Source organism: Sylvia atricapilla, chromosome 1 (genome assembly GCF_009819655.1).
Source record: "Sylvia atricapilla isolate bSylAtr1 chromosome 1, bSylAtr1.pri, whole genome shotgun sequence".
Classification (NCBI taxonomy): Eukaryota; Metazoa; Chordata; class Aves; order Passeriformes; family Sylviidae; genus Sylvia; species Sylvia atricapilla.
The window spans coordinates 119505030-119532812 of NC_089140.1; the positions used below are offsets into that span (position 1 = coordinate 119505030).

Below are 27783 nucleotides of genomic sequence, written 5' to 3' on the forward strand. Positions count from 1 at the left end.
AGGAAACAGGATTCAGCCCCAAGATTTACTGTACTGCATTATTCACACTTCTGCTAATAAATCATTCTGCTTATTTGAAAAATAAAGCCAAACTGTTTTCCATGTGTGAATTTTCCTCTTGCTCTTCACTGATTCCTGAGAAAAGTCTTAAATTTCTCAAAGGTCAATGGGAAGTAACACTTTCTGCCACAAACAGAATAAAACTTAGGCACTGGTATCCAAAAATCACATCACCGAACGTTGCTCAATATGGATTATTTGCTACTGTATTCCCAGCACAAATATTTCTAAAAGCTATTCCAAATTAATGCTTTAACATAAAAGCATGTAAGATGAATTATAGACTTCATTTAGGAAGGATTTGTCTCCAGAGCTTGTGTAAGCATTGAACCAACATATTCATCTGACTGAGTGCAACTGATATATAGAGGAGCCATCCAAAGTAAAATTTGCAAGAGGCAGGGAGTTGGCATTTAGTTAGTGCTCATGCCATAGGAATATGCACATCTTCCTATTGATCTCCACCATGCTCCTGAGTTTTGCATTTTGAGTGCAAAGATATTCAGCAGAGTTGCTGTCTCACTTGTTTTATTAGATAAAACCAACAAATTTCCCCACAACTCCAGCTATCTATGCAAGAAGGAAGGCTATTCTAGATCAGCTGGTGGATTGCAGCTTAAGCTGTGGGAAGCAGCCTGGCCCACAGCACTTGAAGAAACTCAGGAAATACTTGGACTCAAAAGGTATTTTACTTCTTAAATTGTGCCACTGTGCACTGAGGGTAAAGGACTCACTTCCCAGTGAAGTGGCATCTCGCTCAAGGCAAAGCACCAGTTCCCAGAACCCAGAACTTCTCCCCTCCTGCAGGCAACATGCTGTGGTTCTTCAGGACAGTGGCCCCAGGTCCCACTGGGGTCAGGCTCATATCCTCTTCAGTCCAACATTTTGCTTGCTTTTTGGTCTCTTCCCCTGTCCTTCCAATTCTCTATTATTTGTAACCATCAGTACCTCAAAATATGAGACTCCAATCACTCTTATAGTCCCCACTGTCAAAAGTATCTTGCATAATGTGAGAAAGGAGTAAAAACTGATGAGTATGTTGGTAGTTCCAGTGTTTTTGACCCTTTTTTACAGCCTAATGCACCACCCAGTGAAATCTATATAAACCAGATACTGAATTGAGCACTGGGTAAAGAGATCACAGCATTGTCTAGATACATCCCATCAGGCATAATTTGCCTGGTGTGCTTTCCATCTTCCCTAGAACTAAAGCCCTAAAAACATAAGCCGAAGAAATGGGGATATGTGCTGAGATCTGAAAAAGTCCATTACCTTCCTGGGGCCTTGAATACAACCCGTATAAAGACAGAGTGGCTCCTAGATATCCCTTTACAGAGGTGCCCACCCGTGGCGAAAATCCATAGCAACCTTAAAGACTTGATACCTTGGTTGTCAAGCATATTTCTTGAGGTATGAGAATAGACTGAGAAATGGCACTGAAATTCTTGTCTGACAAAACTTACTAACTTCTGTGTCCAAAGTGGCCATTCCCTATATATCTGGTTCCCCTCAGGTGCTCCCCAATCGATCATGTAGAGCGCGAGTGTCCTGCTGACAGACAGCGCCTGAGTACATGTGCCCTGAAGACTGTGGGCCAGATGGTAAAAAAACACAAGCTGTGAGGAGAGCCACAGACAGCAAAGGATTATAACTTATATCAGCAAGTTTTATCTCCTGCTTGTGTTTTGTTTTCCAAATGAGGAAGTCTCACCTGCTTTGAAGTGCCTGTTCCAGAATTTCCAGAGGGGTTTAATCTATTATCAGTGTCAGTAAGTGCATACCTGGAGGGAAAACTTAGTCATAAACAGCAGGTTTGCAAGAGCAGAGGGCTGACCAGCTGGAGGAATGAGGAAGCACTCTAACAGCTACTCATTTATAATACATGGGGCAGGAAAGTGCAGATCAGCTCTGCCGCAGTTATTTGCACTAGGGTACCTGAATAGCCCACTTTTTAGTGGAGCACCTCAAAGCACTTTGCAGCTGAGTTCTCAGGAATAAACTGTGACTTTTCAAAAATGGAAGAGTTCTGGTGAGAGCAAAGCAAAACAAAAACTATAAAGTCAGTCTGGGATCCAAGAAAAAGGCATGTAGAACAAGGATGATCTCTCATTTGTCTTTTACTTAACAATTCAGTGAAATGCTCCTACTCATGCAAATGGAGACCTTTTGTGTTCAGGGACCTCTCAGTTACTCTTCTACTTTTCTATATCCCTAAGCACATGGGGTTCGGCATAAATACAGATGTTCTGCATTTAGAAAATAAGGGCTATGAAAGACAAAGAGTCCAAAGTGATGGTGACTTTCATACACAGTATTAAATGTATCCTTAAGGACAGAGACCCTGGCATTTTAAATGAAATGTTGAAAACCCTACTGCTTCTGCCTTTTTTTTTTTTTTTTTTTTTTACATAAGAGCCTTCATATTCAGCACTGACCTGTTAGCCTAAAGTTGAGTCTCCTTGGGAGTTTTATGGTTTTACAGGCAGGTTTGCAATTGCTTTGTAATTTTTTTAAGTATTATTTTCAAGCAACACAAGCAAAACCATCGGGAAAAATTCTTGTTGTATCAGAGGAATCAACAGATTTAAATGTAAAGGACAGTCAGCTGTGCAAAAACCCAAAGAAGAAAAAATTAAACAAACTTCAACAGCTGTCAGGAAATACTGACAGACTCTATCCAGGACTGCTTAGCCTTTCTGCAATTGGAAATCTGCAAGCCTTGCCTCTCTCTCCTTGCAGTTCATGAAGATGCTTTGAAAGATGCAAAAACTGTCTTTGTTCTTTAAACAGTAACAGCACAATTTCTTGAGAAAGGTGCTGCATTTTGCCAATTTTTTGCATACATTTTTTGCCCCAAAAACTGATTTTGAGCACAGTGCTTCAGTATCAGAATCAGACGTGCTGATCTTGTGTCCACAGAAACTTTCCTTTAGAAAAATTGTTACTGAATTCTCTCCTTCCTTCCTCTGTCTCTCACTCACTCCTTTACTCCCTTCCACTCTATTTTTCTCTTTTTTCTGTCATCTGATAAAACCGAAAGAGTATCAACATTTTCATTGGCAATCTCAGTATTCTATGTATTTTACTGGCATATTGACTAATATTTCAGTCTGTGTAGCATACTGCTTTTATACAGCTGCATTTGAAGAACTATTGACCGACAAATTTGATACAGCTTTGACTCTATTTCTAAATTAGTCCATATTTTAACTTTGATTTGAAGTCTGAGAAAAAAAAAATAATTCCGTCTTTCTGGAATCCTTAAAAATATTTTTGTTGGTATAGTACAATGTGATCTTTTCTCATAGAATTACCAAAGCTACAGAGTGAAGCACACTGATATTCAAAGGGGAGCGAATCACTGATACTTCACTTTTCATAGCATAATAACAGCCAATGTATTCAAACTATCTTTTACAGCACAGTGATGATCAGTACCTCTCATTGCAGGGTCCTTGCAAGTGATGAATAAAACCAGGAGGATTATGGAGAATGGAGGGGCCTCTTTCATCAATGCCTTTGTAACTACCCCGATGTGCTGCCCATCTCGCTCCTCGATGCTGACTGGGAAGTATGTGCACAACCACAACATTTACACCAACAACGAAAACTGCTCTTCTCCCTCATGGCAGGCTACTCATGAGCCTCGTACCTTTGCTGTGTATCTCAATAACACTGGCTACAGAACAGGTAAGAGGCAAAGCAAAGTTTTTGGTTTAAAGTGAAGGTGACATATTCAATCACTCTTAAAACACTGCCTGAAATGAAACTGTTCTTGGCTGTGATAGAGTTCATTTCCTTCCTAGTAGCTGCTGCAGTGTTGTGCTTTGAATTTAGCATGAGAATAATCTTGATAGGACAACAAAGTTTTTAGTTGCAAAGTAGGGCATATACTTAGTCAAAACTTTTTTCAAAACCTTTTCATGCTCTGGCAGCAAGAAGGCTGGAGGGGCACAAGAAATTGAGAGGGGACACAAATGGGACAGCTGATCTAACCCAGCCAGTGGGATATTCCATACCACAGGGCATCATGCTCAGTACATAAACTGGAGGAAAGCTGGCCAGCGAGTGCTGCTTGGAAACTGGTTGGATATTGCTCTAAAGGAGTGGTGAACAGTTCTAATGTGCATTACTTGGGGGTTTGGGAGTTTTTTGTGGGGTTAATTTCTCTCTCTCTTTTTGTCTCCCATAATTATTTTTATTTTTATTATTATTATTTTTATTATTTTTATTATTATTATTATTACATTTCATTTTAATTGTTAAACTGTTCTTATCTCAGTCTGGATTTTACCTTCTTTCTTATTCTCCTCCCCATCCCACTGTGGCAGGGGGTGGGGAGTGAGAGAACAACTGAGTGGTACTTAGCTGCTGGCTGGGATTAAACCACAACAGGAGCAACTGTTGTCCCAAACTGGCTGTGAATATTATGGAGAGGGAAGGTAGTACTGCCTGCTGGTCCACATCTGCAGTAACAGCCAGGTAAAGAAACCCACTGGTAGTGAAGCAGCATATTTTCACATTTGGGTGTCCCAGGTGGGAAATAAGCTGTTGGGCAGTTACACCTACAGTGAAAGAGGTGCATTTTAGTGGCATTGTGGGTCTGAACTGGCAGTTCCAGACGTGATTATGGTCAGTATTACGTCCTGCTTGTGGACAGCTGCTAGCAGTTGTGGAAGAAGATGTCAGGGCCAAGCTGGGAACTGGTGCCAAAGACCTCACAGGAGTGCAAGGACTGTCATGGGAGCAGAACAAGGTGAATGGTATAATTTAAGCTTTGCCATGGGGTGATATTTCATTTGCATTTTCTGAAAAGGAATAGAAACATGCCTTTAAGAAGGATTGTTCTACTGTGCACCAGTAGGATTTGATAGTTTTCTTGTAAATTCCTGGTGGTTTTCCGTAGTCAGGAGATCCTTTCCTGTCTACAAAGAGCTCTTCTTATTCCTCTCATCTGTGCTTCAGCTTGATGTAAAACTCGATTCATTTCTGCATCACCTATCCCCAAAGATTGAATCTGTAGACACGTTAGGCTCCAGCCTGACTTCCCCCTCTCAAGGTACCGGAGTTGTGCGAGGTCGTCAGAGTGCAATTTGTCCAGAAGTGTCATTCAGCTACAAAGACTCCCCTTTACAGAGCAAGGAGGCACAGATCTCCTGCCAGCTGCCTTCCTTACAATGTAACTGGCAGCAAAGAAACTTGTTTCTATCCGCAGTTTAAGCACAAGAAGGGATTGCTTTCAAAACATAGAGCTGGCAAATGTCTCCATGCTGTCTGCTAGTCCTAAATCTCTTAAAGCTGCTACATCCAGTGCCTCAAGTTCATCTGCCTCTGTGCTATCTTTTCTTCACCACACAGACAGTTCACTCTTTTTTCTTCTGTCTCTCTGCATCTCTAGTTCTGGAGAACTTCTGCTTCCTGTATTAAAAACAAAACCAGACAAATCTTTAACTTTTTTGGACCTGGTGTTGGCTCTGACACATAAGCTGAATAGTACTCCAGTCTCTGTTTAGCTGGTCTCAGTGAAGTTACCATCTGAGTACAGCAGTGTACAGAGCCTGAGCAGAGGTCAGCATCAAGGCTTTGACCATCGCTGTTAGAAAAAGTGCTGAATTTGACCTAAAATATAAGTTTTATCTCATGACTTATATCTCAAAAATCCTTTCTGCTTGATGTATGGCTGCTTCGTGTGGGACCTGGCTTTAGTATACTTTAAAAAATTAGTATCTTACTGGTTTGTCATCTGTGCTTTGCACAGCTCAGTGCTTCACACATAAACTGGACAGCTCTGTCACTAGCCCTTTCTGCCCTTCTGAGGGTAAACACGGCTTTGAGCATATCTTCTGCACTGCCTTGTGTTATGAAGACATGTGGAGATGCTTACGAAATGCAGACTTGACCCTATTACATAGGAAGGAAAAAGGGGTCAAAAGGAAAGGAACAGGAAAAAAGTACTTTTTCAAAGGCAGGCAGAGAGAATATCAGTCCTAAAACTGTCAGGATAGGTGAGTTTTAACAAAGGGCAGAAAAGAGTAGAAGAAAATGGAAATAAATGGAAACACCTGCATGAATCTCCAGTTCTGACTGAGGTACATTGCTCAATCCTACAATACTGTGGCTGCAAAAATTTATCTTTTTACTCCTTGTAAGATGAGCCTACCTTTTAATTAACCCACAATTCTTTTTTTGAGGTAGTAGCTTAATTAACAGCAGATCTTAAAATACATTTTTCAAGGATAGTGTTGCCTTATTAAAAAGTCACAGAAAGTCTGCTAGCCAAGTAATAATCTACACTTCACAGCTAGAAAGTTTAGTAAAATTATAATGACTCAAAAATACCTGGGAGTCAAGAATAATTGGGAGTGAAAATGAGACAACTGTGGAGAGAGGTTGCAGATGTTATAGATACTTATCCTGTGCATTTCTACATGCTTTGACAGTAAATCAGTAATCTCCCCAATGGGAAACTGAGACACAGAAAGAGGAGTGAATGACCCAAGCCAGTCACAGTTTGGTGACAGTCCTGGTAAGGCATCTGACCAGGAGATCCAGTCTGGACAAGACTATACGTCCAATCTGGTCCTCTATAATAATGAGAATTTACACATTTTTTACATGGGTTCAAATTAATATAAGTCAATGGAAATACAGAGTTGGGAGAGTGTTTCTATAATGTCCTCGCTTCTGTTCGCTCCAAATATTCAATATCTATAAAGCATCCATTGTCTAAATCTGCAGCAGCCTTTACTAAGCCTTCTCTATTACAACTGATCACATGTGGGCAGACTGTTATGAGGGGAGTTCTGCTGAAGCCACGAGGACTCCACACAAGCACAGCAGGCCCTTTAAAGTGAGTCTGAAACGTGCTCTAATAAACTGCAGTTATAATTAGAGCCCACTGGGGAAACCTGGCAAAGGACAGAAATTTTTTTTCTTTCCTTTTTCCATTTTATTCTTCTACTCTGACGTGACCTAAGGGCAACATTGCATTTCATGGAAACATACCTTTTTGAAGATTGTGTGTCAGTGCTAAATCATAGGCAGACACTGTGCTGGACATTAGCAGGGCAGGCAGCATTCTGAAACAATACTGGGCAGTAGTAGGGCAGACCATATTCAGAAATAACACTGCCAAACCAAAATGACTTTTACTTCTAATTATAATTTTCCAAAACTATTAAGGAGATTTCAATGTTTGCAGTTTCCCTTATTCCCAAGCTGTATGTTAATGCAGCAATGAACCAACTGCACAACTTCTTGATTGTTCACAAAACTGGTAATATTAAATTTGAATTTGTAGGACATAGCAAGGAAGGCACACAATAAAGAGGTAGAAAGAGAAAACAAAGCAGGTCTGGGGAGTTTCAGTGATGACATTTGTTTTTATTACATAGGATCCAGGCACTCACACTGGAGAGGAAAAAGGGTTCTTCACTTTCAAATTTTTTTTGAAATTGTGAGAAAAGCTTGAGAAATTTTGTTTTATCTTGTAGTTTTTAATGTAAAAATAATGTAAATATTTCTTCATCTGAACTTCCTTCAGAAGTTTAATTCATGAATTTATTAACTGCAGGAGTTAGAGATTTTGCATTGTGCTGTCCAAAGTGTTGGCTGGTCATTTGCTGTTCTTTCAGTCTGATAATTTCTTTATCTTCTACTGCTCTGTCCCAGTCCTACAGCATGTAGTCATGCCTCTCAGATGTGACCCTTGCTGTTACTGGTTCCCTTTGTCATTCACCTGCACAAACACAAAGGAAAACCCCAGAAGTGCAACCTTGGCTTTATTAGTAGGAAAGGGGGATTGTGCTACATCCTAATAACTGAGTAGCAGCCAAGCATAATCTTGGTATTTTAGAAGACAAACCATCATATGAGAACAGCCAACATTCAAAGGATATAAATAAATAAATAAGTAAAGTTCTGGGTCATACTTTGCATACTGCAGGATTTTACATTTTTACCAGCTGTTACGTTTCATTCCTTTGCAAATGTAAAAAAATGTAGAAGTTTAAAATTCTTACCCTGACTTAACACACCTACACACTCTAAACCCTCTCTGCTTAATGTTACTTTGTAGAATTACTACTCTGTAATCCTCTCTCTCCTTAGCCCTTCACAGCCAGTGTAACTGTGCAGGAGAGAGCAGGACTCTGCCTTTGCTCAGCAGCTGCTGACAATCTCACAGCGCCGTGCCAAACCCAGGACCAGGCTCTGCCTTCATGGAATCCCACCTGAAAGAAAAGGGATCACCAAATTAGGCAATCATCTGCTTACAATTTTTGGAATTGTCTTTGGGAAGATGTATTTCCCAGTATTTTATTTCTTGCTCAGATGTATCAACAGATTAGAATAACATTCAAGATTCATGCATGCGAGTGTTCTGATGTCATTTGTGGGACAAAAATGGTAACATGCAAAGTTAAGCAGCTCAGATGTTAATTCCTAAACAGCTTCATCTGTAAAACTCCAAACTTAAGAAGTGACACCAAGATGCCCCTATCTGGCATATTTTGACATTAGCCACAGACTTCTGTGCAGTGATGAGCAGCAATGGTCACTTAGTTGACAACTGGCTGATGTGTTCAGCAGCACATGTCAGCCTGTCCATTGACATCTGTCACTTATGGGTACATTTCTTAGTGTAATGAACAAAGAACTAATAAAGCACCAAGATGACAGGAAGCTGAAAGCTAAGGAGTATTTAAATTGTGCAGCACAGCCTTCTGACACACAGGGACATGTTAATCTTTCACAGAGAGAGCAAAAGCTATGCCTCCTGAAGGTGTGGGCAGACAGTAAGTTTCCTCTGGAGGCAAAGCCAGTGTGTTTCCTGTTCACAGCCCTGCAGTACGAATCACTGCCAGCACTTGCTATTTTTAATCTGCATCATTTCAGTGACCTAATTTGTATCCTGCCTCATGCACCCTTTCAAAGCAGAGAGGGTGGCACGCTATGATACAGGGGTGGGAATGAGTGAGCAGAGAATAAATCCTGGATTTCAGATTATTTCTAAAGTGAAAATAAAGAGAGAGAGAGAACTCTCAGGTTCTTTCTTAATTGGCATGAAATATTCTGAAACATCAAACACAATTTAATCTGTAAATATTTTAAGCAATTAAAATATGTCTCACTTTTCAGAATAATTTGTACTTTCTGTCTATGAAAAAATGTATAAATGAAAGTGAAATGTGAATGTATGCACGTAGTCCACAGAAAGTGAAATGTAGAAGAGGAAAAAGACCAAAAGGATAACATGCAGGATTTTCTAGTTCTGTGGTATCATGTGAAGTGAAACTTTTTGGTTTCTGTCCAGGACCTCATCAAAAACCACAGTATATCTGCCTACTTATGCTTAAAGCAGAATTCTATGCTATTAAATATCGCACAGAAAACTATACACTAAAAGACTTTTAGCAAGTTTATGTATTTAAGCACTTAATTTAGGAAAATCTGGGTAGAACACTTTCTATGCAACCATTACATCTCTTGTTCACATGGCGAAATTATAGTCTTTGACTACTTAACAACATAACACTTTATGGAGGGTGAAATTCCCTTGGTTTAAAAAGATAGACTAGTCCTATCAAAAGACACAGTGCTGGAATCCACATCAGCAAGGATGAGATGTCTCACATCCCATCTGCCACATTCCACTGCTCATTTGCTGAGAAATTAAGCAAAGTGGGGTTTTATCACTTATATGGGGCTGGGTTGGCTGCTACAGGTTTTCAGATGTCTTATGAAAGGCAGGAACCAGTGAGACTCAGGAGTCCTTTCAGACATTGTTGGGTCCCTCCACTCTGACCAAAAGCACTTCTGACTCCCTCCATCCTATCCCATTAGGCAGTGTCCACTGCTCAGTTTTCTGACCCTGAAGACGTCACCTTGGCCTCTGCTCCAAGCCTTGTCTCTCTGCTCGTCTGTCTTCAAGTCATTCCCTCCCTCCCTCCCTCTCTCAGGTCCAGTCAGTTCTTGACAGACATGTCCTGTTCCCTCTGCTTACCATTAACGATCTATTGCTTTCCAGCCTGATCAGCAAATCTGCTTCTCCCGCCCGCCTTGTCAATCAGCTTCTTTCTCCTTTCTGCACTAGAGTCCCATTTCTTGGTTGACGTTGCCAGTCCTGGGCCTCCAAGCCCCCACTGCTTCTTCCCCTCATCTCAGCTCCTTTGCTGGATTTCCCATCGCTCCCCAGACTGCTTGTCCTTATCAGGTCACCTCCTGCCCCCTGCATTTCAATCAACTTTCTCCCACCTACTGACACCACTCACAGGTGGACAAAGGAATAAATGTCCTGACGTGTGCAGATCTCCAGCACATGCAAATTGCAGGGTTTTATTCAAAGGATTCTAATAGATGGCTCCTTGACAGAGAGTCCATCATGCTTTTCACAGAACTCCTGCTCTCGGTGCAGAGCATGCAAGTGATATCAAATGAAATCTCACATAATTTTTTTCAGATGTTAAGCGTAATTCCTTTTCCATTGCTGCGGTTCTCAAAGATGGCTACTGTTTGGGCTAAAAAGTTTCAAAAATTTCAGCCTGAGGCAGACATCCAGTGTGGAAAATTTAAGTCCAAGTATAAGAGAGTTATAAGCAGCTGAAAACAGGGTCTTATAATGAGAAGTGTCAGACAACATCAATACTGGAAAGTGCTACCAGCTTGGCCCATAATACAGGCTTTGTTAAAGGCATCACCCAGGCTAACAATTGCTATATCAAGTTATAGGGTAATGCCTTTTGCAACTGCTGAGTTATAAAATCCTTAATGACCTTTTTGGTTGCAATGGTAAACCTGGCAGCAACTGGGAAAGACCCACAAAGCTGGAGAAAAAGTAGAAAACCTGAGGCTTTCTACTACGTTTAAGTTACAAGACTGGGAACCATGAAATTTGAATTATATTCTTGGCAATGCCACAGGCTTCCTACGTGACTTAGATCTAGCTGAAAGTTAACCTCTCAGTGCCTCAGTTTCCTCACCATATTTTTTGGGACAATGCTTATTTCATTTCCTAGGCAGTGCTGGCGTACTGAGCTGGCTTTCTGTGCTTCAGTGACGTGATACATTAATCCTCTGCAATTTTTCAACAGAAGGGAAAAATCAAATTTCTAGGTTTTGAGTCTATGGCTTGCATAATGGGAAGAAAGCAAGGAGGAATTTACTGGAATGATTCGGAAGTTGGGTTCTGTCCACAGAAGCATAGAATCATTGCGTTTGTGTCCTTAAATGTCGTATAAACAGTGCCTTGTACCTCCTGTAAATGGTTTCCGGACTTTGTTAAAGGAAGTGGGCTGTCTACTTAAAGCTCTTGTCTGGGTCACAGTGACTAAACCTTTCTGCAGTGTGGCTTTTTTAAAGGTTTGCATTTGTTTTGACTCGGAAACATTCCCGTAAGCCTCAACACATAACAAGAGTGTAAAACATAATATATGTCCTTTGATCTGTGGAAGTGCAGAGATGTCTCACTAGTAGATGTAGCCCAGTTCACCTGTGCACTAATCCACTAATGCTGACAGGAGTTAGAGGACTAACTCTATTGTGTAATACTGTAAGCATTAGTCATAATTGCTTGTAAAAAGTGCTGGGGAAAGAAGTCCTGGGAATTACGAGAATTTGAATCATGCTCAGCTGTAAGTATTAGAGATCCTCTGGATCAAATTCTATTTGTCTTGCACCCTTTGCACTCCCCTGGATCTCTCAGTCCAGTACAGGAATCATTAGCTAATTGTAAAAGGGAAAACAAGACCTTGTCTTAAGGCATCTGTTCATGTCAAGTACCAGACATGTATATTCTGCAGCCCCTCCAGAGACACATAGATGTCTGTAAAACTGTTCACCACACCATGTGTTGTTGTTTGCATAAACATAATTGAACATACTAATACAGAATACAATTATTCTGATATACTAAGCTACACTACATGTGATTAGAAAATAACAATGTGTCCTGGGAACAGTTAGCAAAACTGCCAGAATGCAGATAAAAATTCTCTTATTAATATGCAAAATTAAGCATTTATCTTTCCTGTTATCCCTATGGGGGCCGTTACACATAATAATGAAAAGATGTCCCTTGAAATGGCATTACTTTTTAATGAGGCTTTTACCCACTGAGTCATAATTTCCATTTTACTAATTACAAGCAGAATTGGTGTCCTAAACTCAAACTGCTGAGCACAAGTGGCTTCTGAAGCTGAGGCTTCCTGGTCGGTTCTCAGGCTTGGGCAATTCAGCAAGTGTTGGGCCACAGCTAAGTTAAAGATGGGAGTTGGCTTTAGAAACCAAGCATGCAAAGACCCAGCAAAGACATCTGCATATCACAGTATCAGTTCCTGGGCAGTTCTATGACATATTCCATAGTGCTTTACGTATTAACAACCCTCTGGTTAAACAAAAAACCAACTAGGACCCCCGTGGTGATTACTTGCTGATTGTTATTTCGTCCCGTGGACACTCCTGTGCTTTCCTTTTACTCTGGCACTTGTCTTCATTCAGAGCCTGAAGGGCCAGACACTAACTGCTGGTTCTGACTCAATTAATTCTGACTAACTGTTGGTTCTGTTAATTCTGACTCAATTCTACCCTGTTCTATTCTCAGTAGTCCTCAAAAGACCACACAGTGCAAGGACTTGTGTTTCAGTAAAAGCCTGGCTTTTCCCTTCATCTGTCTAATTACTCAGATCCTCTTGAGCTTATGACCAATAATTCATTTTTGGTTAAAGCATTTTGGCAAATATGATGCCACTGTTTCTTCTAGTGTTCAGGACTTTGCTAGACGTTAGACATGGGAACTGCTTTACACGGCAGCAGGGGCAAACATCTATTTCTGCAAACTGTCACTCAGAGAGCTGCTTAAATCTTGACAGCACTGAGATTATTTTTATGATAAAATACTGAATCATTACCAACACAAAGGTGAATGGTTCAGGCTGTCAGTCTGAAGTCTCATAACATGCACTGAAATATGGGGCTCAGGGGCCCAGAAGGTATCTAACAAAACATTATTGAAGTTAGAAAATTAAGTAATCTAAAGCAAGGAAATTCCAAGATGAATTTGCCCTCCCCAGCTCCAAGCCATCCTTTCCCAAATTCAGTTTATCTATTCTCTTCCTTATGCTGCAGGTCATTTCATCTGTTTGTTTTATGCTGGTGGCTGTCTCTCAGGTAATGAAAATAAAAAAAGAGAGTAAGAAGGAGGGACAGAGGATGGTGGCTTTTTGTTTTAATGCCAAAAATTAAATTCTGGGAACATTCTCAAATCCATAAAGGAGCACTTGATTGTGTTGTTGTGACGTTAAAGTAGGAAGGTGGAATAATCATCAGGGTGTTACAGTTTTTCTGAGCTTGGTCATTTTGAGACAGATTTTTATAGCCACCCCTGTTATTTACAAAGGGCCTACATCAAAACCTACAGACGCTAGAACTTCTTAGAGAAAAGTTTGACAATTATTTTTAAATGGGTGAAACAATTTCTTTTTCCCTGGTCTTTTTCCTGGAAATTACTGAACTGTTTGGCTAAAAGGTTCCATAGAGCAAAATACAGCCTGACTCAGATAGCATGGAAACTATCACCACTAATGATTAAAGTTTGGCAAGACTCTAAATAGCAGAGTCCAGGTCTCTAAGTGAGTCAATCTTAAAATAGATGGGGCAATCAAACCATCCTATATGATAAATTTTCATAACTTCCATTTCACAATTTGAAAGCCTCTGATGTTTTTTGAGAGAAAGATTGGCAGTAGAGCCCTTTACTGATGAGCACAGCACACAGAAGTTTCCCAAGATTGTACAGCAGCTGCTGGTAGACCTGGGATGGCACTTGGAAGGGCTGACCTCAGATTTCCCCTCTAACCGCAGACTGTCCTTGGTTTTGCTTGGCTCAACAATGCTTCCTCTCTCTCAGTTACGTCACTCTCCCGTACTTTTCTTCACTGTTGTCTCTCTGACTTGCCTTACCCTTCTCCTCTTTCCTTGGTTTCCCTTCTCACAGTATTTCATTCTTTACCCATATACTTTCCCATGACATCTGACTGAGAGTTTAAACCAGTTTGGCTGCCTTAGATGAGAGGTATGGTTTCCATTCCAGGAGACAGTGATGGGCATGTATTCCCTGCCCAATGTCACCCTCTTCACCTCACAGTTCTTGCTTTCTGGTAGGCCTCAGGATAAAAAAGGAGACAGGTTGGATTGCTTTCTTCGTGGCTCTTGGAAGCCTGGTCTAGTATCTGTAGGACTTGTTTATATGTCCCATTCCACATGGTATAGGAAAGTAACATTATATAGGACTGAAATCTCTGGTTACATTTTTTTCATTTGGCAGTTCCCTGATTGAATTTCATCATATTTATGTTGCGTGAGAAAAGTCTTAATTATGAACATTTTGGTTTTTCCACCAGTTTTCGCAAGAAGCTCACCATGCCCACATCAATCAGATCTGAATTATTTGGGCCCTTCCACAAATGTGCTTTTTTGGTTAGATTGAATGTGTCTAGGGTGGATGTGAGGTTTTCCAATGTGACTTCATTTCCTAGCAGGAAACAAGTGCAGGGATTCAAGGTATGCCCCACTGCCCAGTGGAAGGACAGCATCTCAGGGCAGCAGCTCTTTGCAGACAGGCCTGACTGCTGAGTTGGTGCTGACAGCAAGGACAGGGGCTGGGCACTGTGAGGGGTGCAGATAGGGGAACAGCTATCACCCAGAAGAGCTCTGTCCCTGGAAAGGGAGAGGTCTCTGTCATTCCCTCCTCCTCAGTGGTGTCTAATTTTGTGGGCACCAAGAGTATCTGTGTGCACACTGCTGGGGACACAGGCAGCAGCACTGGTGGCACAGGTGACCCTCCAGGGGCTTGTAAACCCCAAGAAAATTAAAAGGAGGAACAGTGAAGATACTGAGACAGACCAGTAGCTTGCTGGGATTGAACTGGAATAATACTGAAAATAATAAATCCTGAAAAACCCACGCTGCAGACCTGATCAGGTGTTTTGTCACTGCAATTCCCAGGCAGTGGAAAAGCAGGATGGACCTTTCCAAACTGACTATTCTGTCCAGGTCACAGACCATACACAAGCAGCTAGAGATCTCCCACACCTCTCTCTCCCTAGAAGCAACGTGGCTGCATTTGCCAGGGTCCCATGTCAGCATTAATGCTCCCTTTCAAGGGCAGCTGGCTGGCTTTTGGTGTCTGTGTATCTTTGCCATAGGCAATCCATAATTCCCAAATAGCTGGGAGCCTGCTGCATTGTGAGGCTGCTTTTCTTCCCACTTCCTTCCAGAGGAATTGGCAGGAGCACCTATAAACCTACAGCAAAGGCTGAAATTTTCAGTCTGAGTGGGTTCTGACTTGTAACCTTGAGCTAATGGAAAAACATACTTGGAGTTTGGCAGGCCAGGTAGAGGATTTTGTCCTCCAAGCCTTTGCCTCTTTGTAAGTTTTGCCTTAGAGATGATGTGGCAGCAAAGCAGGGTAGGGATTCCTTCTTCCTCTACCCAAACATGTCTTAATGGGATGGAGATCTGTACTTCCCAGACCTTTTATCAAACCAGCAAATGCAGCCAGGATAGCAAGCCTGAACTTTCAAAAGTCAGAAGCCAAGCTCTGAAACATCACAGGACTTGCTTAAAACCACAAGGTGTTTCTCAGATGTTTCCTCTGGGCACTGAGTTTTTATTTCATATTCAAATGGAAACCAAGAGGAAGATATTCTTTCTAAAAAAAACCCTGAAAATATTTCACATGAACACTAGATTCCTAAAGATTAAGAATAAAATATAGAGTCACAAAGGCTTTCAACTCTCATAAAACTCTGGAAATGACTTATTTTAATTTCAAAACCCTCTAAGCTATAAAAGGAAGATTTTTGGTAAAGCAAGTCTGACTCATTCTAACACATTTTCTCTTCATTCATACGTTCTTTTGACTCAGATTAAAAGACTCGGATTGTAAAGCCTCATGCGTGCGTGTGTTCTTTTTTTTTTTTTTTTACTTCACAGCTTTTTTTGGGAAATACCTCAATGAATACAATGGCAGCTACATCCCTCCTGGGTGGAGAGAGTGGGTTGGATTAGTGAAGAACTCTCGCTTCTATAATTACACCATTTCTCGCAATGGTAACAAAGAGAAGCACGGATTTGATTATGCAAAGGTATTTTCCAGACACATAAATGCCACATGATTAATCCACATAAAAATAACTTTCAGATAATTAATTAACCAGATAATTAATTAATTAACCAGCTACAACCACAAAATGGAGATGTCACTTTCTCTCCAGGGCATTGCAGATCAATTGCCACCTGAGAATACTAATCACTCAACAGAAGAATATTCCCAAGGCTCTTCAATGGAGCCTGGTGATTCCTCCTCCCCTCCCTCCCTGTCCTGGGCAGAATGGGATATTTTGGTGGCAGAAGCAAACAGTAAATAAAAACCTTTCCTGAAAAGAATTGTGCCCCTTTCACTACTGAACCCTAAAGTTTGCTGAGTGTTGCCAGTTAGTTATTACCCACAGAAGAAGCTTGGTAAATGTTATTTTCCATTATAGAGTGCCCACCAAAAAAAGGCTGTGAGCCTGTTGTGTCACTCTCCGGATATGAGAGTCGATAAGGGCAAGAACAGGGCCACTGGAAAAGTTCAGAGCTTGTTTGTGCTCTGGACAAAGTGTGGAAAGTATGCCAAGGTGACCTGCCCACTGCCATGAAGTTTCTTGGAACAGCTTAGGAGGGCAGATCTCAGACAGTCCAGCCTGCAGAAAGCAATCTGGAATTTCCTCAAATTGTAGCTCAAGGAAGATGATACAGATGTTGCAGCTGTGGTTTCTGACCCATGTAATGAGTTTTTATTGGAAGCTAGTGACGCCTGTTTCTGATTTTCCCATCCCTAGAAATTACATTATACTGATTATATATTTATACAGAGTACGAAAAAAAAAATATAGAATACTGGTTAGTTATACATTCCTTATACACCCCGTGTATGTAGCTAGAATAAACAGGGAAACAGGAGAGGAGTAGATGCTTTGGGAGAGCAGTCATACAGACATTTCACTCAAACAGGCCACAAACCCAGAAATTAATCACAATCCTGGTGCCTTACACTCATTATCCATTTCGTAAACTAAAGGATCACTCACTGGCTAATCAATAGGCTTGCAGGGTTTGTAGCAGCCAGGGCTACTGTGCGTGTTCCAAGTGTGCTGCAGGAGAGGGTAAGGGGCAGGGGGACAGGGAGCGGGTGGGCAAGGAGGTCACAGCTGGTTGGCTTGTCCTAGCACTGACATGCGACACAGACCTTGTCCCTCAGGCTCTGCTTTTGCAGCTGTTCAGGGCCTCGAATCCACAACATAAGATTAGTCATGCCTCAAAGTGCTTGAAATTACAAACATTGTCTCAGCACTTTCTCAATGAAGCTCCAGCTAGACCTCCAGGCCAACAGTGAATACTCCAAGGTGGCAGGTGGTTTAATTTAAGTTTTCATCTTTTTTTCTTAGTTCCATTTCCTCCCTTTTCCTTGTAGGCTTCCATTTGCCACCTTAGCTGTGGGTTAAGCCAGTTTATTAGCAAGTCACAACCTTAATCTCAGCAGCTGCACTGCTTAAAGTTGCACAATTAAATGAACAGAGCCCACAGGAATTCGACTGCTCCCTGCATTCTCATTTGCAATTTCTTTGATTAAGATTTTTTGCAATCTGTTGCCTGTTGTAGCTGCCTTCCACTTTGTACATATGCAAAAGTGTAGTCTGAACAAAGAGTTTGCAACAAAGTTTTATGTAAACACAAAACCAGATTAAGATTCAATGTTGTTTGGGAGCCATTACCTTGTGAAGTGTTTTACCAATGAAATTTAAGAAACCTATCTTTGGCAGTACAGTCTGTCATTTTAAATGTTACTTAGCACTATATTACCAAATCTGATAATCAAATTTACTTAATACTTTCTGTTGTATCTGATTTGCAAAATACTGTCTCATATTATGTGGCACTGCCTGCTTAAGAAAGTAATCACTGCTCAGTCTCTTCTATGCTCCCTTGAATCATACATCTCTTTGATGGTATGTTTTTACTTCCTGATCTGAGCTTTAATGAGGACTTGAAAAATAACATAATAACATGATAGTATGTGATCTAATTAATCATGCACTTTGTAACTTTTGCTTTGTGTTAATCGTATGTTCCAGGACTACTTCACAGACCTAATCACTAATGAGAGCATTAATTACTTCAGAATGTCTAAGAGGATATATCCCCATAGGCCCATAATGATGGTCATCAGCCACGCTGCACCCCATGGCCCCGAGGATTCTGCACCGCAGTTCTCAGAGCTCTACCCCAATGCTTCACAGCACATGTAAGTCAAAATCACACACTGCCAGACCCGCTCCTTGTATCTGCTTCTGCGAGGGATTTGTTTATGGAGACATCTCAGGAACAGCGAATTCAAATATCAGACATTCATGTAAGCAGAGAACGTTTGCTTGTTTCTTTTGCTGTGCTTGTTCCTTTTGCGGGGGAGAGTGACAGCTCTGATCATTATTAAAGCAGAGAGAAACCCTTTTCCTCCTGGGAAGTCGTGGGAGATTAAAAGGTCAGTATTTGGCTTTGTAAGGGCAGCTTCTTACAATACCCTGAAAATATGTAGACACAGGTCAGGATCTGTTGGAAAGATACTACTTCCTTCGTTTTCCTCTAAGATAAGCACTTCCTGGGCTCTGACTGAATGTATTGAGAGTAAAAACACCCTTTTGAAGCTTTTGAGTGCACCAGATTTTTTTATAGACTAGATACTGGCAGATTGCAAAAATAGCCTATCAGACTGCACTTTTAAATAACATGCTTAATCTTTTCTGCTGATGAAACTACAATAAAAAAACCCAACTCTTTATCTTTTTGTAGAAGAAAAAGCAACTTCAGGTAAAAATCCATGGATAGTCCACATCTGTGGATGCCTCATCTTGCTTCCTACCTTGAATATTCTGGGTCCTTTTCATTATAGTGAAAGGCTATGAAAGATTTCCTTTGCACTTGTGACTTCCATGAGTTTGTAGACCAGTCTTTCCATTCATTCTGAAAAAATGTCTTTGCATATCTTTAAAAAATAACAGAACAAAAACAAACAAACAAACAAACAAACAAAATCACAAAAAATCTTAATAAAATATTTCAGCTGGATTGTACATTTATTTGTCCTCTCAAAATGAGCATAATCATTAGACAATGGGAAAGCTCCTTGGTCAAAAAATTGTATTTTGGACACTCTGCAGTAGTCCACGTACCAGGATGGTTTTTCAATTTACATCAAATACTTTAAAATTTCTAGGAGTAGCAGATACTGCATAAACTGCATGCATAAACTGATCACTAGTTGAGGCCAAAAAGAGATTTTCTGTTCATGGCACATGGTTACATTTTTGTTGTTTTGCATCTTTTTATCCTCTCATTGACTGCTACTTTCTAGGATATGCCAGTTTCCTTGACCTTATAATGATCCCATATTCCTGAGACCAGACTTTGCAAATAACGCAAACCAATCAGCAACGTTTTGTAGTTATTTAGATATTTGGAATGTTTTCTACCCGAATAGGGAACTAATGAAGTTGAGATTTTGGTTGGTAAATAAGGTAGACATGAATACATGAAACCTGTTATATTGGGTTGTATGAAAGAATGTTCTCATGATGCCTTGGGAAGGCTGACTGGGAACAGAGACTAGACAGAGCTAGAGAATAAAAGAGATATTTATTAAAAGGCCTTTAAGGGTACACCTTGGGCTGTACAAGAGCCTGGCCAGGACTACACCCAAGATGGACTTAAAATGGTCACAAAAATGGACAAGGTCTTACATTTTTGTAAGTTTTGGTCCTTTTGCATATTGGAGTTTAATTGTCCAGTTGCAGCTTCAGGTTATAAAGTCCCATCTTTCCTGTTTTCTCTCTTCAGTCCACCGTTGTTTATGCTCTTGGGCCTGAAAACTTGTAACCGTTGTCCTTGATCTCCATCTGGAAAAAGATTTGTTTTGTCTGCCTACTCTGTGAAGAGAGCTCACTAACACTTAATGTGAGGCTCAGAACTACACCCCTAGGCAGCACAGAATCTGAAAAACACAAAAGCTAAAACTTAAGGCATCATTCCGCCCCTTTAGAGGCTTCACAAGGCCTTTTCCTTGTCGAGTCTCTATCCTAAATATCCACTAATAATAAGTGTTCAATAACAGAAAATATCTAACAATAGTAAACAACTAACAATAATAAATATCTAACGACAGATAAGTATGTAATAACTAATTATGAATTATATGCTCCAGGAGAAAGTAGCAGGGAACGATGGTGGAGCAAGGGGGAAAACTAAAACCACAAACTTTTTTCCCCTGTTTTTCTAGCTCCCTAAAGTCACCACTTTAGGTGAAGCATCCAGTTCAGTGCACCCCACTCTCTTTGCATTAATTTGATCTCTTTTTGAACTCTGGTGGCAGCCCCACCATCCTGTGGCAACAAGTTCTACAGTGTCACTCCGTGCACTGGGGACAAAGGGCTACTTTTTCTTTTCTTCGGAACCTGGAGCTTGGTTATGCCACCTGTGTCCCCTGCTTCCCATTCTGTGAAGAATAATGAATAGTCACTATATCAAATTGAATGGATTTCTCCCACGTCTCCTTTCAATTGCCGCTTTTCACTGCAAGAGAGTTATCTTTATTTGTTCTCACCCCATTCAGCAGATTGCCTCCCATTTAGTGGCACAGACTGCATGGCCTCAGGCAAGCCATCCTGCCTGCTGGGGGACTATCCATCATACGGGAGGGCAGGATCCAAACTCCTTCCGCTTAGCTGTGAGGACGGTGTCTGGAAGAAAAGCACTGAATCATTGTATCTCATCCTACCTCTCCCCAGGCCAAAGCAACTCCTTTTAGGCTCCTTGCTCCCTGTCTTCTGACAAGTGCTTGTAGGAACTTGCTTTGGTTTATCATGCTCTTGACACTTTCTACTGCTTGGTGTTTTCAGCCTGCTTGTTTTCTATCTTGTGTTGGTAGAACAAAAGGCTTTAGTTAGTCTCCAAATTTTTAACTGCCTCTCCACCTTATATACAGGTATACAGGTATATAGCTATATATATACAGGCTAGATGTTGCCTGCAAAGATTAAGCAAAATCTTAGCTAAAATTAATTTTTATTTGTGTAGACTCCTGGAGTCTAAATACCTTGCTCTGCTAGGCTACTTGTGAGAGCACTCAGCTGTGCTGCTTCTTTTCTTCTGGTGTTGTTTCTTGGCATGCTTCTTGCAAAGAGTTTTCTCTCCAGTGACCTCAGGAGATCCTTGCTGGTTTGTTTTGTGTTTCTTATTGCACTGACTGACTGCATGTGTTAAAGTTCAGCTTGCAGACTGAGAAATGAGACAAATTGAAGATAAACTGCTAATTTGGGTTTGGGTGGCTGAAGATTCCAACTGATTTCTCTATCAAAAATATAAGCAACGTGCTCTAAAAGATATGAGAAGTTCAGTTCTCACAGAAATGTTCAGTGTTCGCAATGAAAACAGAACAAGAACAATAAAATCCTTCCTGCCAAGGTTTGTGTAATGTGAACATTTAACCCTTAGATTTTCTTCCTTGGTGGTCAAGCACCATTTGAATCTCTTTCGTTCTGACCTTGGGTGACAGCCATCTGACCTTGGATTTTGTTTTTAAAAATGTAGTTGCTGTATCATGTTACTGTAACGCCTACCTCCAACAAAGAAGGGAAACCAGGTCAAAAGCTGCTTGCTGGCTTAACAAACTGAGATGGAAGGTTATACCTACAAACCAAGGATTAAGATAGCCTGTCAACCACATGTGAGAAGCTTTGCTTAAAAGAACAGTAGCTGAAGCAGACCCTTAAATTAGATGATGTCTCTTTGCTGGTAAAGTGCCTGCTAAAGATTGAAATGCTGCCTCTATAAATTAAAACAAAACAAAACTAACATCAAAAAGCGACCCAAAAGTTTGTTTAGAAGAAGTTTTCCACTGGCACATATAAAGAAGGGAGTGTCTATGGCAGGAAATACTCCAGTTCAGGGAGAGTTCTGCCCTCAAGTGTGGGCGTCTATTGGTCTCATTTCCTCACTTATCAACATGGCAAGAATAAAATCAAATGAATGCAGCAGCAAAGTCCTTAAGATTTATGAAAAATACATCAAAGACAAAAAGAAACTGAAGAATTACATGTCATCATTATGTTACAGCCCTGCCCTCCTCAGCAGAAACAGGCTCTCAAGTGGCAAGGAACGTCTCACAAAGACAAGAACAGTAATGACGTGTATGCTGTTTACTTTTAAGTGATTCCTGTTAATTCTTATTTACTCCAGTTTAAAATTAAACACAAACTACATCATACTGGAAGCAGCAGACTCTTTATTGTTTTTAAGCATCCATCTCCCTTTCCACTCTCCCACTTCTCTCCATAAAGTATGTCCTATTTTTAACATCTAAAAATATTTCTGAAGGTTTATCCTGGCTGCTATCACCATAATGAGTAATATATTTTCTGAAAATAAATCATACTAATGCATACACTATAACTATCCATAGACATTATTTCTGTGAAAGAAAATGGGACTAGAGAAGTTACATGAGATGAAAGCAATACATAGATTTTTGCTGTGGTAATGATCATCTGTTAGGGATCAGGGTTGTTAGATCTTTGGAAATGTTGTTGTTAAATATGAAGTCATGTTGCAGGACAATCTTGTTTCATCAGACAGCTGAGCAGGAAAGCTCTGACTCAAAGGATGCTCTGATGAAAGCCTGAATTATCTGTTATGCTCAGGACCTCTGGCACTTTAACTTCCCTTTACCTTCCAGTGTGAACCAGTCTTAGGGGAACTGTGAGTCAGACCTAAGCTGTTTATAAGCTGTGAAGTAAACAAACATTTAGAAGCAAAAGTCTGCAGGAGGCAGGTTTACTGAAGAATGTAAAAAATGGAAATCTGAAATATTATTGACTGTGCTGAGTTAAAATACTTGGGCTGGCAGCAGGACTCACAGCCAGATTTTATGACTACCTGGAAGCAATCCTATTGCCAAGCTAGAACCATTAGAAGGAACAGATAGAAATGGAATCTGATCTGTCTTGGAATAGATCCAAAGCTTTCACAAACTAAGAAAAGGCAGGTGATATGAAAGACAGAAGTTTATATTCCTGTTTAAAGATGGCATGAAAGGTGTTGATATACCAGGTGTGTAGGTAGCAGAGTGTCTGCAGTAATGAAGCCTCAAAAGAAATGTTGTAGCTCTGGATCCCCAGAGCAGTCTTCAGTGTGAGTTTGGGATGTGAGGTGGCTGCATCTGGAATCACTGAAGTCAAGTCTCAAACATCTGTCAGTAACAATGGCAATTCTTGTAATGTGGACACGGGGCCATCAGAGTGGGATCATTCATTTGCATCAGTAATAAATTTTGTCATGTCAGTGTCATGTCACTACTGGCCCAAGGCCCACTTGGACTCCTGACTTAGAGATAAATGATCAAAATCATCACACGTGTCACATGTGATTTTAAACAAGACAAGAAGAAATAGTGTGAAATAGAAACGTAAGTAATATTCTAGTTGCACAATTTACTTCTGCAGGAGCAACAAATAATGTTTCCTAAATGAAAGAGGTGTTGTATTTAACAGGCAACAACTGTTTCACTTCTTTATTGTAAAATATAGCAGTTGTGTTACACTTCAGGAGTGAAACTTTCAGAGCCCACATACTCAGATCTATAAATATTACTGGGTTTAAAAGAGTCCCCTTTTAAAAGGCAGCAAAAGCAGACCCAGAGTAGTGAAATTCAACTTCACATTAATACTGACCATGGCCACTGATTGTGGTCTTTTTTTTTTTTTACTTTTAATTTTGCCCAGGCTTCCTGCTTTCCAAGAACAGTGTCTAAACCTGTAAGTCTACTTTCCCTGGAAACAAAGAATTTGCTTCCTTTGTTTATTTTTACTTGAAGAAACATGACCATTTATGCCATGTTTGCTAATCATATTTCAAAGAATAATAGAGGTGCTAATTCTGTACAGAAACTATTCATTTTTCTCAATCAGTTTTACCAGAGGCATTATTTTATTGTTGACTTTTATTTTTATGAAATGAAAGTGTTCTTGGGGCATCTAAATACTGTATTATTTTCACTAACTGGAGGATTCCAATCCAAACAGAAGATTAGTAGAACACATTTGGGATAAAACTCCCTGAGAACCTTATGGAATTATTCAAATTCAACATTTTTAGGCAGTATTTTTTCGAACATAATTTCTTTTGTTGAGTAGAAACAGGAGGTAATTAGGAGGTTGCAAATAGGGGCAAACACAGATTTTTACTATGAGCAATTGAACAAATGTTTGGAAACATACTTGTTTCTTTCCACATTATCCCATCTGTTAGAGACATGTATATATTTAGATTAAATTTTAGAAAGCAAATGTGAAAGTTCTGCTAAATTCTTGAAGCTCTTAAAACATGCTGTACTCTCCCAATCCTTTCTTAATGTAAAATATCCTTTCGTAATAATGACTTGCAAAAGGGCTGTATTCCATTTATTTCTTTGAATATGACAATTCAGTTCAGTTACTAGTAGAAGCTAGTGAAGTTTGTTTCTGAATTATTTGTTTGGGGACCCCATTTTAATAGATGCCCAAGTACAAGCATCCAATTTTTGGGTTGTTGGGTATTTTTAATTGTTTCTTGCATAACTTAAAGTTATTGTGGTACCTTAAAAGCCAAATAAGATGCACTCTTAATTTTGAAGTTCAAATTTAAATATATGAATATAGTAAATATGTTGTCAAAAAGTTACTGAGGCCTTTTGATTGCAGCAGGGACTGCTGCTACTACTCCTTTTCTCTCAATGTAAGTATCTACTTGAACTGACGTTTACGGACAAATAAATTATAGATTTTGTGGAAAATCTTTCTTCAACAATGCACTACCACTTACAAATATTTATTCTTTCCATAGTCTGCAGATCACTTGATTATCACTGTGAATTTCTCTGTAAAGGTATTCACATAGGTGACTGATTACAAAATCTCAGAGTGAAATGTCCTCATTTTGAGTATGCGTTTATAGGAAAGTGCCTGTGCTCGGCATTTGTTATTGTTAAGTATTTGGATTTCTTTTCTAGTTTAATGGAGGGTTACAAATTCAAAATTTTATGAATCTAATGTCTTCCAGTGCCATAACAGATCTGTTAGGGAGTGAGTGCCAAGTGGTCTCTCTATATTAAGTTCTTCACAGAGTGTGTTGGACAAATAGAAGTGAACAACAGAGCAATCTAGATTTGCCCAAGTTAGTATATTCTGACAGAATGACAAGTATTACAGTCACGACTTGCCAGACTTAGAGGCCGTGGACAACCTGAAAATAATGGGCTACCTGGCACTGTCTGCTGACCATGGATCAACTAATGTACTCAACACAAGATGGACTCCATGACTAAGAGGCCATGGAAGACATGGCACATGTCTTCAACTTCAAACTTCCAGTGCAAAGAGGAATCAAGGAAGTGTACATGACAGTGTTACTTTACAGCAGTACTTGTCAATACAGAGCAAAATTGTTCCCAAAAACAGAAGAATAGAAATTTAGTTGAACATCTCCAGCTGCTTCAAGAAAAAATGTGATAAAAAATTATCACTGACCAAGAAGAGGTCTGTCTACATGGAAAAGTTTTCAGAAGTCAGCAATACACTCCCTAAGATTTACATCTGCAGTGGTTGGTTGGTTGACTGGTTACATTTATACCAAAAAACCCAAGGTGGATAGATTTGAGGGCAGTGTCAGATCTTGTGCCTGGCAACCAGTGCCATTCTGGTAGATTTGTGTAAGGCCCAACAAACAGAGGTACACTGGGAACATATACAAGCTGCGGGGTTTTGGAATTCCTTTCTGTCTCTTTCTTAGTACTCTTTCTCTGACATTATGGACCCCTGTTACACATTTATCCATCAGCCACTGACACGGGATATTTCACAGAACGTTCCTGTTCCTTGAATTGTCTGGGAAGAAAATTCTCCTCCCTCTCTGCCTGCTGCATTTCTCACCCAGAAAATTCAAAATGCATTTGGAAAGTGTCTGTGAAAGGTCTTAACTGCCCTGCTAAACCCTTGAGTGCTGCTTTTAAAAACTATCCATTATGTGGAGGAGGTGGCTCACAATAGCCTGGGAACATTAGACCTGAGCCTGCCTCAGCAGCTGGCTCTCCTTCCTGGCACAGCAGCAGGCTGTCACCGCGCTGCTGGCTGAGCGCAGGTCATAGCCACCTCATCCCTCTGTGCCTGAGGCACTCAGCACCCCACCGAAAATACTCCAGGGTTTTACTAGGAAATGCTGATTAATCAAAAAATGAGCTCTTTCATGGGAAAGCATCTTGTCTGACAAACTTCCAAGGAAACAGAGAAAAATTTGCACTGAAAGAATCCTTCTTTTCTGTCTGATAACTGATAAGTGGTAGGTGACAAAATTCCTAAGACTTGCTTCTTCAAGGGTCTCTCTCTGTTGGGACTGCTGGCTAGCCAGCAATACAGAGGGCTGTGCTCCTGGAATAAATCTTACTCATATTATGACAGTATTCATTTTAAAAATCAGACTTCAGCCATGGGAAATTGCAGAAACTTTGACTTTTCAACATGAAATGAAAGATTTTTCAACAGAAAAGGAATTCTAGTTTATGTTTGTCTTGGCTCAGTAGGGAGCTAACCTTTTCATACTTCTTAATCTCTATCAAAGTCCTGTGATACTGTTGCATCACTTCTCTGTTCCCTTGAGAGTAATGATTAAGTAGGTTAGTCAAAACTTGCTGTGTGTATTAAAGGCATACTTCTCAAATTCTACCTAAGTTCTCAAATAATGCTCTCCAGTTAAAATATGGACTCTACTAATTGATTAAAGTTGACTATCAGTTTACTACGTTATCCTTTCAGCTGATTTTTGTCCTCAGAGTATGTAGCTAAAGGTTATACATATGATATCTGATATAACAATCTACTGCTTCCACCATTCTGGGATCACATACAACCATGTAAAGAAAAATGAAACCTAAGTGAAGGACTGGTCAAAGGTATGACTCTAAGTTACAGAATATTCTGATATTGTTTGTTTTAAGAAAAGACAAGTACACATACATATTTCAGCAGGAAAAATGTGTCTTTTGTTAGTGCACATGTTATAATTTTCAATACCTAAACAGTAAATTAAAACTGATTTGCATTTTTATTGTAGGCGGAAAAGAGAATTAAAAGAATCAAATTAATCACACAACAGCATTTTTTCACTTTCTCTTTATGTCTAATTTTCAAATGTAATGCTGCTATTCATGTAACATGTATGGCAGTGTACTAGACATAGGGGAAAAATAAAACCCAAAGAACTTAATGAAAATGACAAAGCCTAGATTCCTTCTTTCTAGAGAAGGCAACTGCTCATATGTAGGTGAAATCATTATGGAACATGGGGTTTGCTTGGTTTCTCTTCACCTTGTAGTTGTTAGGTATGCTAGGCATAAAAAGAAGACTGATGGATAGCTGTCATAACATGTTTCTCTGTAGAGAAAATTTACTTGACACATTTTTTGCCACAAATTTTCTCCCAAGGTGATATCTCTGGGAAAATATTCTTGTTTCTTATAGGATATCTTTCAAAATACATTGCCTGTAGATAGAACACTGCTCTTAAATATTTCTTTTGATGTTTGTGCAAACTCCTAAAGCATCA

At 40.0% G+C, this 27783-nt stretch overlaps 1 protein-coding gene across 1 annotated transcript in view; it reads left to right on the forward strand.

The window, feature by feature from the left end:
- SULF1 (sulfatase 1) overlaps window positions 1-27783 on the forward strand; it is a 101675-nt gene that overhangs the window by 38617 nt on the left and 35275 nt on the right. Inside the window, exons 5-7 of the mRNA XM_066332174.1 lie at window positions 3511-3750; window positions 16051-16202; window positions 18234-18403. Coding sequence (XP_066188271.1) covers window positions 3511-3750; window positions 16051-16202; window positions 18234-18403 — 562 coding nt within the window. The remainder of the gene's footprint in view (window positions 1-3510; window positions 3751-16050; window positions 16203-18233; window positions 18404-27783) is intronic.